General features: G+C 42.6%; 1 protein-coding gene and 1 long non-coding RNA gene across 6 annotated transcripts in view; one reads left to right on the forward strand and one right to left on the reverse strand.

The window, feature by feature from the left end:
* The window catches only part of ESYT2 (extended synaptotagmin 2), a 79,590-nt gene extending 74,371 nt beyond the window's left edge, over positions 1-5,219 (reverse strand). Inside the window, exon 1 of one of the 2 annotated variants that reach the window (XM_071561423.1) lies at positions 4,720-5,219. In XM_071561423.1, coding sequence (XP_071417524.1) covers positions 4,720-5,070 — 351 coding nt within the window. In that variant the 5' untranslated portion in view covers positions 5,071-5,219. The remainder of the gene's footprint in view (positions 1-4,719) is intronic. The other variant, XM_071561424.1, reaches the window with a different exon arrangement.
* Positions 5,220-5,233: 14 nt separating this feature from the next.
* On the forward strand, positions 5,234-11,395 carry LOC139674756 (uncharacterized). Of its 4 annotated transcripts, none has more exons than XR_011698342.1 (4): positions 5,234-5,493; positions 5,703-5,792; positions 6,449-6,553; positions 6,654-11,395. It is a non-coding gene; the product is annotated as an uncharacterized lncRNA (long non-coding RNA). The 4 variants fall into 4 exon arrangements; XR_011698341.1 differs by having other exon boundaries at positions 6,455-6,553; XR_011698339.1 differs by lacking the exons at positions 5,234-5,493; positions 5,703-5,792 and having other exon boundaries at positions 5,831-6,553.
* The last annotated feature ends 1,009 nt before the right edge of the window (positions 11,396-12,404 follow it).

Genomic DNA, 12,404 nt, shown 5'->3' on the forward strand with positions numbered 1-12,404 from the left:
CACTCAACTAGTGGATGGAGAAAAGGATCAGAGAATGTATCTCAGTGATCAGTGTCTTCACATTTGAGCATGCTGTATAGAAACCCACCTACAATTCCTGCAGCTACTGAGGTATAACCAGAAGGTAAGAGGAACATCTTTTTTTCTATGGCAAATGAAAGCACACATTGCATTGCAGCCATCCACTTGTCTATCAGGTTTAATGAGTACATACTTAACATCCATCGGCAGGGATTCTCTGGAGATTCCTGTCCTGAACTATCTATCTAAGATCCAGTCAGTAAGTTTGATTCTACATCAAATACACGTAAGAGCATAATCACCCCAGCCCTAGCTGCAAAGGTGTGACCCTGCAGTTAGAGCTCCCTAACCACTTTTCTTCCACAAACACTGGCTCTGCCTTCCCAATAGCAGTAAAAACAAAGTTTTTGTTGCTCTAACTATAAAATTGGAGCATTTTCCAGGAAGTTCATGGAACAGTTTGGTGTGGGGTAAAAGTATGTACCCACATTTTATACTAAAATGAGTCTAAATACAAATAATTTTAGAGTTAAAAATTCTAATTTCCTTTTTCAGGCACGTTTTCAGAAGTCTGCTTTTAGTCAGAAGGGTTGCTCATCCCTTAAACGCAGTTTGTTCAACATTCAACACAATATTCCACCAAGAAACATCCAACTGCCACTGAAGTCTTGCCTTACTGACCATCACCAACACAAAAACACTCAGCAAATATGGGCTGGTAATTATTGTATTCATTGTGTATTTGTAGATCAGAATCCAGTAAAAAGGGTACATACTGAGATTATCTCCTCCCTCAAGGTGCAGTGGGGGTACAGCAGTTTAATGGTAACCCACAAGACTCCCAGTCATCAAGAATTTCATACAACTTCTTAAGAGAATGACCCACCAAATTTCTTTACAATAGGTCTCTAAATCAGTTTAGTTAAAAAGATGAGTGGACAGCTATTTAGGTTTAGGCAGGCTTTTTCCTTTTTCTAGGTACATGAGAAAAAAAAAACAAGTGGGGGAAAAAATCCCTAAAAACCACTCCAAACTGGAGCAGAAACTTAAGCAAATCTCTTGGACAAAAAATACCACAGCAGAGTTGTAATTAATGTTTTAATATGGCATCACTTTTACTACAATCATGTACAGTATTTCAGTTTCTGTATAATACATGCTTAGGGATATGAAGAAAATTGTCTAAATCTGTTTTCAGAATCAGTTTTTTAAAAATACTAAGATTTGTTCCTATTTTGGTTGCCTGCTGATTGCTGACAGACTGCACACAGATACAGCTCCTGGGAGCAGGCCAAATTCACATTTAATCTGGGGAAAACAAATTCAGCATGGCTTTTTGTCTGTATGCTGAAGAAAACAGGAGTCAAACTTTCACTAACCCAAAAACATGTCAAACATGATACCTTGGCATGTTATAAATGCTACATTGAGAAACCAAAATCACGAAAATAGCAAATCAGATTAACTTTTTTGATTTAGAAAGAATGAGGCAAATTTATTACACCATTTAGACTGTGAAATTTCATTACTGTTTTAAAAATAAAAGGCAACATGATACCCTGGCCTTTAAAAATTTAGAGCCCTGGTTTCTTACATTCAATCATCTAAGTAGCAATACTTAAATTGCCACTTTTCTCACATATGTTTGCATCTCAATTACATTAATTCCAGTGTAACATACATCTAGTACATAAAAATATTGCTAAGGAAGGGGAAATGTCTTTTTAAAGACCATTTTGATCTCCAATTCTTTCTCATTGTAAGTTCTGCTGCCTAGCTTTAAATTATTTGGAAAAGCACCCACCTTTGCTCCCATATAATCCATGACATCTAAACACACAGCAGAGCTCTAACTATGTTAGCAAGGCTATGAGTACAGATCTTATTTTTTGAGACAGTAATCACAATATTTTTTGAACATACACTTTTTTAGATAATTCAGTGTTGACATTTTAAAAAACATAACTTGTACTCACATTGAATTAATTCATTTTACATGCACGATACAGAATATTCCTATTGTATAACCACCTGTTTATGGAAGAAGTAAATCTAATTTAGGAAACTAATACTTAACAGTGCAAACTCTAATGAGATAACACAATAGTATCACTTTGAAATTGCAACTGAGCATATTGCCAGCAGAAAAAAATTCTGAAACAATCACTTTGTTAAAAATAAATAACTCAGTGCAGTATTACTGAGTACTACACATGAACCACTAAAGCAGCAGCCAATCCCAAAGTAGGGGGGATGGAAGGAAATCACACCTAACACACAATGATAAAGCTCTTTTCCAATCAAGGACTCAGAAAGACACCATATGTCAAATAAATGTTTGATATAACACACAATTTTAGTTGAAAAATGATTTATTAAATCTCAGTTTCAGTCCCAGAAGAGTAAAAAAAGTTTCCTATATTTAAAACACAGCACTGTCCTGCTCAAGAAAATTAAAGTTTATTTCCCTGACCAGAAACCAGGAGAACATACTGCAGTGTGGAGTTTACATTAAATGGATAATGTCAATACCTATTAAAGAGGTTTCAGGCTCCATTTTCCATCCATTAGCTCTTACTTGAAATATGAAATCCATGAATCTCCAAGACAACACACATATTGCAGAAGGAAGACAAATAGCAGTTTTTCAAGACACATTATGGAAGCAGCAAAAAGATTCATATAAACTTTAATGACTCTGACAGCAGACACTGAAGACTACTTTTGATTTAACTGGGCCTTCAGTCTTCAGAAGTCTTCGTTTCCCAGATAGCATTTAATCTGGATGCTACATTTATTTGAAAGCATCATGTTTCCAGAATACAGGATATATGTCAGCAGAAATAAAAGAACCAAGACCTCTAAAATTTAAGAACATGAATAAAGAGGGAGATAAAAATAGACACTGTACACCCAAAACCAACCAAGGAAGATTTACAGCACATCTGCCAGCTGGTGTGTGAGAAGTTCACACTTTTGGGGAAACCCTGCATATTGATCAGTTGCTTTCTCACAATGCCACAGGATATGCAGGTGCTTTCAGGTAGCACTCATCCCTCTCTCTGATTCTTTCTGCCTCTAACTTCAGCCAAGAGGCCCCTTTCTCAATCTTTAGTTATTTGGACAACTCAAGACAGGAATTAATTGCCATTTTATCAAAGATAACAAATTGTGCCTTAAAATAAAACTTATGCACAGCACTAAGCTTGAATATCTTTGGCTTAGTTCCCAGCAGATAGTTACTATACACAGCCCTCCACAACAGATCTATCGTCAACTAATTCATTTTAAATGCATCAAGTCAGAACACTTCCACGACATTACTGCAGGATTACAGGGAAGGAAACCAAACACAACACAGAGCGAACCTAACAGCTATTAACTACATTATTTGAGACTCACATCTCCAAGCAGCAAAACCATTTAATTTCTCTTAGACACTGTCCTCATTTTTATCATGATCTTCCACTGAACTTTGGTGTAAGATCTGACAAAACAGGAGTAAAGGACTCCTACCTGACACCCACCCACTACAGGCTCTCCTGTAACTTCCTTAGCAGAGGTAGCACAGGTCACATCAGGTATTGCAATCTGTAACATGAAAACAGCTACTGGATCCTTATAATCTGTACAGTGCCCGATGCACAGTCACTGCAGAGTCCCCAGCAGAGAGGGGGATGGCTATACCTGAGGAGCAGAGAGCAGGCAACAAATCAACAGCATGGAAAGAATTGACGGAAACCCTCAAGGCCTCAGGTAAGGAAAGTAAAGGAGCAGCAAGTTGCACACAGCACATCCCGGGGCCAGGGCAGGGCACAGGGAGGCTGGATGTGCACTGGCACTGGGGGGTGGCTGGCATCCCATCACAAACACTGCTAATCCTCCTACAGAGAAATTACAGAGAAAAGCAGTACGACTTCGAAGGTGGATTTCAGCTAAAAAAACAAACAAAATAAAACAAAACAAACAAACAAAAAACAAAAACAACCCTGGTAGTTCTGAAGACTTACAAGAAAGCCTGAAACTTACAAGAGATTCACAGAAAGCCTTTCAAAACCCCCAGATCAGTGCACAAGTAAAGCCACCGCAGCCCCTGCCCATTAGTACTTATGTCACAGTCCTGAAGCCCTTCAGAACCACCACCTCATTTCTGTGTCACTCCTCATTCGGTACCGCTGCCCTGACAGCCCTGACAGCGATTCTCCCTGTCCGTCACCCCAACTCTGCCAGACGCGGCCCGAGCCACGACACCCGCCAGTGCAGGGACACCTCGGCACAGCCCCTCCGGCAGCTATGGGGAAACAAACCCAAACCCCGCGGAGCTGTTTATCCATGCGAGAGAGGCCGGCCGGCCGGGCGGGCTCGGGCTGTCACCGCCCGGCAGCGCCTCGGGGTGAGGCGCGGGCGGTGGGGACAGGGACGGGGACGGGGACAGGCCACCCGGGCGCAGGGCAGGGACACTCTGCCCGCCCGCTCCCGCCGCCGGACGCCGGGTCTCGGGAGCGGCTGGCGAACCGGGACGAGCAGCCGTGGGGCGCAGGAGATGCCGTGTCCTCGCTCCTCTCGCTCCCTCCCGGCCAGGCCGGCTCCGGAGCTCCGGCCTGTGGCGCAGGGCGGGCAGCGGCACCGCCGCAGGCAGCGAGCAGGGCCCGGCCCGGCGGGTGCTCCCGGCAGCGCCGAGGGGTGTTGGCCACTCACCCACGCAGGCAGATCCGCGGAGGACACGCTGAGCCGCACCGCCTCCTCCTCGTCCTCCAGAAAGGCGAGCGCCCGGCCCAGGCGGGAGCTCTTGCCGCCGCGGTGCCTGCGGATCCAGAAGAGCCCGCACAGGGCGATGAGCACCCAGCTGAAGCTCAGCCCCAGGTAGCCCAGCACATACACGGGGAAGATCAGCACGAAGCTCCTCGCAAACTGCGACACCAAGCCCGTCACGTCCACGCTCAGCAGCGGCGGCGGCTCCGGCACCGGGTCCGCAGCCGCCGCTTTCTCCGCGGCGGGATCCGCGGCGGCCCCGGCGCCGGGGGGCTGCTTAGCGGCGGCCCCGCTCATGCTCCCGCAGCGGCGGCTCCTGCTGCTGCTGCCGCTCCTCCCGCCGCTCCTGCTCCTCCTCCTGCTCCTCCCGGGGCGCTGGCTGCCAGCGGGCAGGGGGCAGGGCGGCGGCGCCTCCTCGCATCCCGCGCCCGGCCCCGCTGCCCGCGCTCGGCACCTCCCGCCGCCGCTTCCGGGCCCGGGCCCGGCCCCGCCATTGGAGCCCGCGGTTCCCCCGCCCCGGCCGCCCGGGCTCCCTCCCCGCCAGCTCCGCTGTTCGCTCGCTCCGGGCCGGCCCAGGGCAGCAGCGGGAACCCATCAGGCTCGGGCTGCCCGCCCGGCTGTGCCCGGGGCCACCGGCCATGGCTGCGCGGCCTCCCGGAGCGCGGAGGGGAGCGCGGCCGGGGGGAACGGGTTCCTGCAGGGAGCAGAGCGCAGTGCTCGGTGTGTGTGTGCGTGTCTGTGTGTGTGCGCCCCACGGGCAAACCACACCGGACCCGCAGTCTCGGCTGCGGCCGGGTGGTATCTGTCTGTACACGCTGGGGTAACCCCGCGTGTTTGTCTCTGTTCCCTGCTGAGAATATCACTGAAGGACCGAGGGATCAGTAACTCAGAGGAGCCAAGGCAGGTCACCCCTTGCCTTATCTCAACAGGTGTTTCCTGACGCTCCGCTCACACGTCCTCAAGCAGAGCTGCCTCTGTCAACTTGTTACCACTCAGGAGTACGGACAGTCTTGCGATTTGTAAGCCTTTATTTGTTACATTCAAAAAGATGATTTTATAACAGGCTTGTGTCTTGTATCCCTTTTACATAATAACATCTGGTTCCTGCATCATTCCTTCTATCTTTTTTAATAACTTTAATATAGCCACCACTTTCATAAGGGTAGCTGTTGCCTGTTCTTATCTGTGTCCTAATCAGTTTGCTGCTATGCACTCGCTGATGAAACTCAGCATCTACCAGCAGTTTGGGTTTTGCAGTTCTTTTGTTCTTTGTTTTTGGGGGGGGAGTTTTTGGTTTAAATAGCTAACCTTTCACTTAGTCGGAATGGAAGTCCTTGTTCCTCTCTTCAGCTGCCAATTTTCACAAAATTTGTAGGACTTTGAGACTTGGTATTTGCAGGGAGGGAAGAAGGGAGAAGGAATTTAGCCAATAGGCTGAAAAGTTACAAAAAACACAGACAAATAGAAAAGCTGCATAAGCTTCATTTTCTTAAGAAGTGAAAGCAACCTCATCTCAATTATCCAGAGAAATGGAAAGTCAAGGCAGTAGCACAAAAAGTTTGTGTGCTTAGTGACTCACAGCAGAACTGGAGAAAGAATCCATACCTGAATGAAGCAACTGAATGTGCTGTTCTGTTTTCTAATTCTTCCATGTTCCCTCTGGGCCTGCAATGAGACACAGCGGACCACTGCAAGCAAAACTGATTTCTGTCCAGAGACTCGTGTTGCTTTTATTTAGTTCCTCTTTACCATTGACAGTGTATGCTCTGCACCTGTGTAGGTAGGTAACTCAGGATGAAAATTCTGAACAACCAAATGATACAAAAAGGAGTAACAAAACCAATGATCTAAGCTTTGAAATTACAATTTACTTATTCCAGGCCTTCTTCTAGAGTAGAACTCAGAACACCTACAGACTGTAACAGGAGAGAACTGAAGAGCAGCATAAGATTATAAAAGCTGGTTGCCTTAAACTGGAGGTATCAAGTGTGATGCTATAACACTTTTGGACACCAATAATATCAAACTGCAGTAAATCTGGATAATTTTTTGCATTTATTGTATTCCTATTCTAGATACTTATTTTGCTTATTTACACTTGAATGTGAACTCCTGAGCTTCCATAACACCTGGTACAAATGGGCATAATACTGTGTGTTGGCTCCCTCCTTTACAAGCAATACTATTAATATTTTCTCAGTCAAGCTCTTTGTTGTCAACCTTGGACTCCATTGCTCCATTTTACTTCCCTATCTGGTTTCAGAGAATCTGAAGCAGAATACAAAAGTACCACAAACCAAAAATGAAAATTCAAAGTAAGAAAAAAGAAGTGATTGAATGAATGTGACATTTCCCAACTAGCACTTCACCATATGCTGCACCTTGTTCTGCTCTTTTGTATGTTCAGTGCATGTTCTGCAAGTAAGGGGGATATAGAATTTAGATGAGTACCCCATACAGTCAGATTTAATATGCTGGAGAAACACTCCAGGAAAAATATTAATCTTGTAGTAGCATTTAGGATAACAAACATATAATTGTAGGTCTGACAGCATAGCATTGAGCCTGGGCAGAGTAATTCATTAATTGATATGGAAGTTTGATTAATCAGAACTAAAAGTGAGTGATAATGTGCCAATCAAATAGCAAAACAGAAGCAAGATCTTGTAGCATAAACTTGATAACGTTTATCTGGAACATCAATAGAAGTTCTGATAAAGAGGTTAAGTGCTGACTTCCTAGAGCTTCTGCAGATAACTGACTTGGGCCCACACAGTGTTTGGATGAAGAAACTGGGTAGTATGAAATTAGCATACCCAGTGTTATAATAAAGACAAAAGAGCCTTGTTAAAATCAAGATATAAACTCTCCTGCAAGGGCATAAATTAGGGTCAGTTACCCCATGATGAAGTTTTTCATAAAATATTCTGGATAAACTCAAGTTATTTGTTTATTCTATGTTTTTGGTGCTGATAAATTGTCTCATAATTTGCACCAGAATCTTGGAATTGCTAATTCATATGTTTCCTGATCTTATTTTTAAATATTTACAACAGAGTCTTCTTGAAGATAATCACTTATGGCCCAGAGATTACTCTGGCTTTTAATGGATTCCTTTTTACTTTTTCAAACTCAGTAATGTTTCTTGCAGTCAAAGCAGTGTCATCCTACCTTTATTTTTGCCTTGTATCACACTAGTTTGCCTGGCAAGTACCAGATGTGGTACTTTTTTCTAGTAAGCCAGCCCTGTTCTTGAGAATAACTTCCCAAAAAATCTTGTTTGCACATCTGGGTTTTTAAGGATGAGAAAAACTGCAAAATTCAATTTATATGATCTAAAAGAAAACCTAAGTATCCCTGACTTCTTTGGATTTAAGACAAGAAAACATGTGTGGGAAGCAATTTTAATGGTTACTTATTGACCATGTTCAGTAACAGTTAATCTTCCTGAAGAACAATATTTGGTATTATGCTTTCCTTTACCCAAGAGCATTATTTCAATCTGATGGTTCTCTCTAGAGGTTTTTAGCTATTGAAGAGAAATCTTTATTGAATAGAAATGTTTCCTCTGGAGCTTTTTCCTAAAAAAATTGAATTATAAATGAAAACATAGTTTACATGGAGTTCCATCCTGCTAGATTCTCATGATGGAATACTCTCTACTTCTGTGTTTGATTTTATCCAGCTGTCTCAACCTGCTTCAGATTATCTAGTATAGAGCACCAGTATTTTCTGTCTGTTTCAAATTATCTAATATATAGCACAAGAAAGAGTCAAAAGACTTTACAATACCTGAGCTTCTGTTGTTTGAGCAGAACCCTTTGTATGTCTGATTCCTGGTATGACCCAGTCTGGCTTCAGTTTCACTGAATGCATAAATTGTATTCTTATGACAAGATCCTCAAATATTTAGTTTTCCTGGAGACAGAAATACTTTCCACTAAAATGTGTTTTTGGTAAGTTTTCACAATAATTATAGTCCCCTTTTTTCCCCCTTCTTATGGGATCCTTCCAAGTTGTAGTTCAAAACTAAAGACAGGCTTTTCTTCAGAGACACACATTTTTTTCTATTTGTATTTATGGAGGACTAAATAAAGCATTCTGAACACTTTGCAAGAAGTTATCTATACACCTCTGCTGATAGTAATATTGGAGTTTCCTTCTCATCTTCAAAAGGCCTCAGCAGAAATTGGTTAAAGAAAAAAAAAGAGCAACAAAAAAGAGCTATAAAGTCCAGATCCTAACAACTTTCTTCTTTCATACAAAAAACTTTTCCCCCCTCTTTTTTCTAATAAAATAATTATGATTTTTGAGCATGGTGGAGCCTTGCCAGATTGTCCCTCTGAGGGGTGATATTTCTAGTGACTTTTTGGTGTAATGCTGTCATGTGTCATTCCATACAGAGGTGAAGAAAAAAGCAGTATTGCTTCACAGACTTAGAGGAATATCCACTGAAGGAAAAGGAAAAAAAAAGGCTTATTACTACAGAATATAAAAAGCTGAGTTATTTTATATTCTCATTTTCCAGATAACACTGCTGGTGGAAAAGCAGATAAATGCCCCAAGCCAGACAAGAGAAAAACATGTAGAAGTTAAAATTGTATTCAAACTCCCAGGGCTACCAAACCCCTTGTTTACAACACTTTTCTGAGAAATAAAATTTAGGACATCATTTTATACTTTATTTCAGATATATGTCATTTTGTTGCCTGTATTCACTGGATTCTAACACCTATTTTTCTAAAAACAGTAAAACTATGAATTTATTAAACTTTTGCACTTTATTGGGGAGAAACTGTAGTTTATTTTAGTACATGGTGGAAACATGCACCGATTTTAGTACTGTTATTCCAAAGGTGTTATTCCAGCTTGTGTTCTCATGCAACAATTAAACTTCAGTTTGATCTGAGTTTAAGTTTTGAAAAGTTCTTTTCAAACCCTCTAGTGGTGCTTTCCCACATCTGTAATTTTTCTCATCTTAAAGCTGCCTGACTGGTATACTCCAACAGGGGTAAGAAAAGAAAAGCTACTGACAGTCAAAACTGATGTTTTTATTTTTTGATAGCAAATACATATGCATAAAAAATAGACAGAAACAGAACTTGGATTGTTGGTTATCACTGTCGTGTCTGCTTGTTTTAGTTATATGTATTTGCTACATTGCTGTCAAAAATAAAATTCAGTCCGAAGGCAGTTTTGTTCTTCAGTCTCTATACATAGGACAGCATTTCTGCAGAGTATCCCTTCCTAAGCAGAGTTTAGTTCCATGTGTTCATTGCACTGTAACCATTTTGGCTAAAGAGATCTGTGAGTTACTTCAAGATGGCTTGTAAGACTATTTTTATTTGTTCAGGGAAGATATAAAATCATAGAAACCTAGAAAAGTTTGGGTTGGAAGGGACCTTAAAGATCATCTAATTCCAATCCCCCTGCCATGGGCAAGGACACCTTCCACAGATTAAGTACTGAAGGCCCCTCCAGCCTGGCCTTGAGCAGTTCTACCCATGGGGCATCCACAACTTCTCTGAACAACCAGTTCCAGCTCCTCACCACCTTCACAGTAAAGATTTTTTTTCCAGTATCTAATCTAAACCTGCTCTCTTTTAGTTTGAATCTATTCCTCCTTGTCCTGTCACTACATGCTCTTGTAAATAGTCTCTCTCCATCTTTCTTGTAGGCTTCCTCCAGGTGCTGGCAGGCTGCAAGTCACCCAAAAGCCTTCTGTTTTCCAGAGAACAGTCCCATTTATCTCAGCCTTTCCTTTTAAGAGAGATGTTCCAGCCCTCTGATCAACTACCTGAAGAGAAGTTCTAGCCAGGTAGGGGTTGGTCTCCTCTCCCAGGCACTCAGCAATAGGACAAGGGGGCATGGGCTCAAGCTCTGCCAGGGGAAATTTAAGTTGGAGATCAGAATAAAAATTCTTTCCAGAGAGAGTAATCAGGCACTGGAATGGGCTGCCCAGAGAGGTGGTGGATTCACCATCCCTGCAGGTTTTTGAACTGAGATTGGACATGGCACTGAGTGCCATGATCTGGTAAATGGACTGGAGTTGGACCAAGGGTTGGACTTGATGATCTCAGAGGTCTTTTCCAACCCAAATGGTTCTTGGCAGCCTCCTCTGGACTCTCTCCAGCAGGTCCATGTCCCTTCTGCGCTGGAGACCCCAGAGCTGGATGCAGCACCCCAGGTGGGTCTCACCAGAGTGGAGCAGAGGGACAGAATCCCCTCCCTTGACCAGCTTCCCATGCTGCTTTTGCTGCAGCCCAGGACACAACTGGCTTTCTGGGCTATGAGTCCACATGGTACCCCCAAGTCCTTCTCAGTAGGGCTGATGGTCTCTGTTCACCCCACAGCCTGTGGTGACACCGGGGTTTGCTCCACCCCAGCTGCTTATAGATTATTCTTCTGCCAAAAAACAGATAAATAATTCATAAGAAGGTTTATAAATAGTTTAGTATCCGTATATGTTTGTACTTAATGGATGTAATTTAGTCCTTAAAAGTCATACTTACAGTTAATGGTGTGTTTGGGGTTATTTTTGTTTGTTTAACCTTTTGTGTGTGTTCTTGTTTGTTTGTGGTTTGTTTTGTTGGGTTTTTTTGTAAATAAAACATTGAGGTGAGTTTTTTTGTTTGGGTTTTTTTTTTGCTTATAATTGCATGCTTGATTTACTTTTCTTTTACATGATAAAGGAAAATATTTCACAGTTCAGACAGTGAGGCAATTTTTCAGCATTTTTTAATTTATTCTGAAAAAATGAATATGAGGGGAGGTGTTATGGTTTGTAGGTGTCAGCTGACTATGTATAAAGGGTTAAATTTTATCTCTTTGAAGTCAGCAAGATAAACTTCCCTTGAACTATGGCAAGAATGTTTCTCAAATGCATAAACGCCTCTTCTTTTGCTTTCCCCCCCTCAGTAATCAGTTTTCTACAAACATCAATATTAGCAATAGCAGTTACATATTAACAATTTTTTTTTACACTCTTAAAATAGGCACCAAAGCTAAAAGTGCCCAGAGGATTTCTCAGCTGGTCTTTTAAATGACACGTGTTAATAGGTCTCAAATGTTTGCTGTGAAATAGCACCCACCTTTCCTGCAGACAACCACTGAGCTCTGTCCACGTGTGTTTGGTGAGCTGCCACTTGTGCCTCCTGCAGAAATCAGCTCTGCTACTTGGCACTGGAGGAACATTATTAACACTTTTATTTATTTCTACAGGTGTTCTTCACACCTGCCTTTACCCAGCATCTGGGTAAATGATGGACTAAGCATTTCACCCTTTTTGTTTTCTAGTTTGGGGGGTTTGCTGAGTTTTGTGGTGTGTTTTTTTCCCTGCAGTAATCGTGTGCAACTTTACTAAAGATGAGTCAGCCACGACGAGGGATGGTTTCACAATATACTTAAAGTATAAAAGGTTGGTCCTGAAGAGGAAAACTCGAGGGTTCCCAGGCTGTGTGTCCACCCCCACCTCACAGGTCCACTTGTGGACACCCAACTCAGAATCCCAAAATGGGTCACATTGTAAGGGACCACAGTGGGTCATCTGGTCTTCCCAACACAATTCACCAACTCACCTCTTTCAGTGAAGAGGTGATTGATGTACCAGAGTTACTGAAATTAGAATGTTA

The sequence above is a fragment of the Pithys albifrons genome, chromosome 7 (assembly GCF_047495875.1).
Source record: "Pithys albifrons albifrons isolate INPA30051 chromosome 7, PitAlb_v1, whole genome shotgun sequence".
Taxonomy (NCBI): domain Eukaryota; kingdom Metazoa; phylum Chordata; class Aves; order Passeriformes; family Thamnophilidae; genus Pithys; species Pithys albifrons.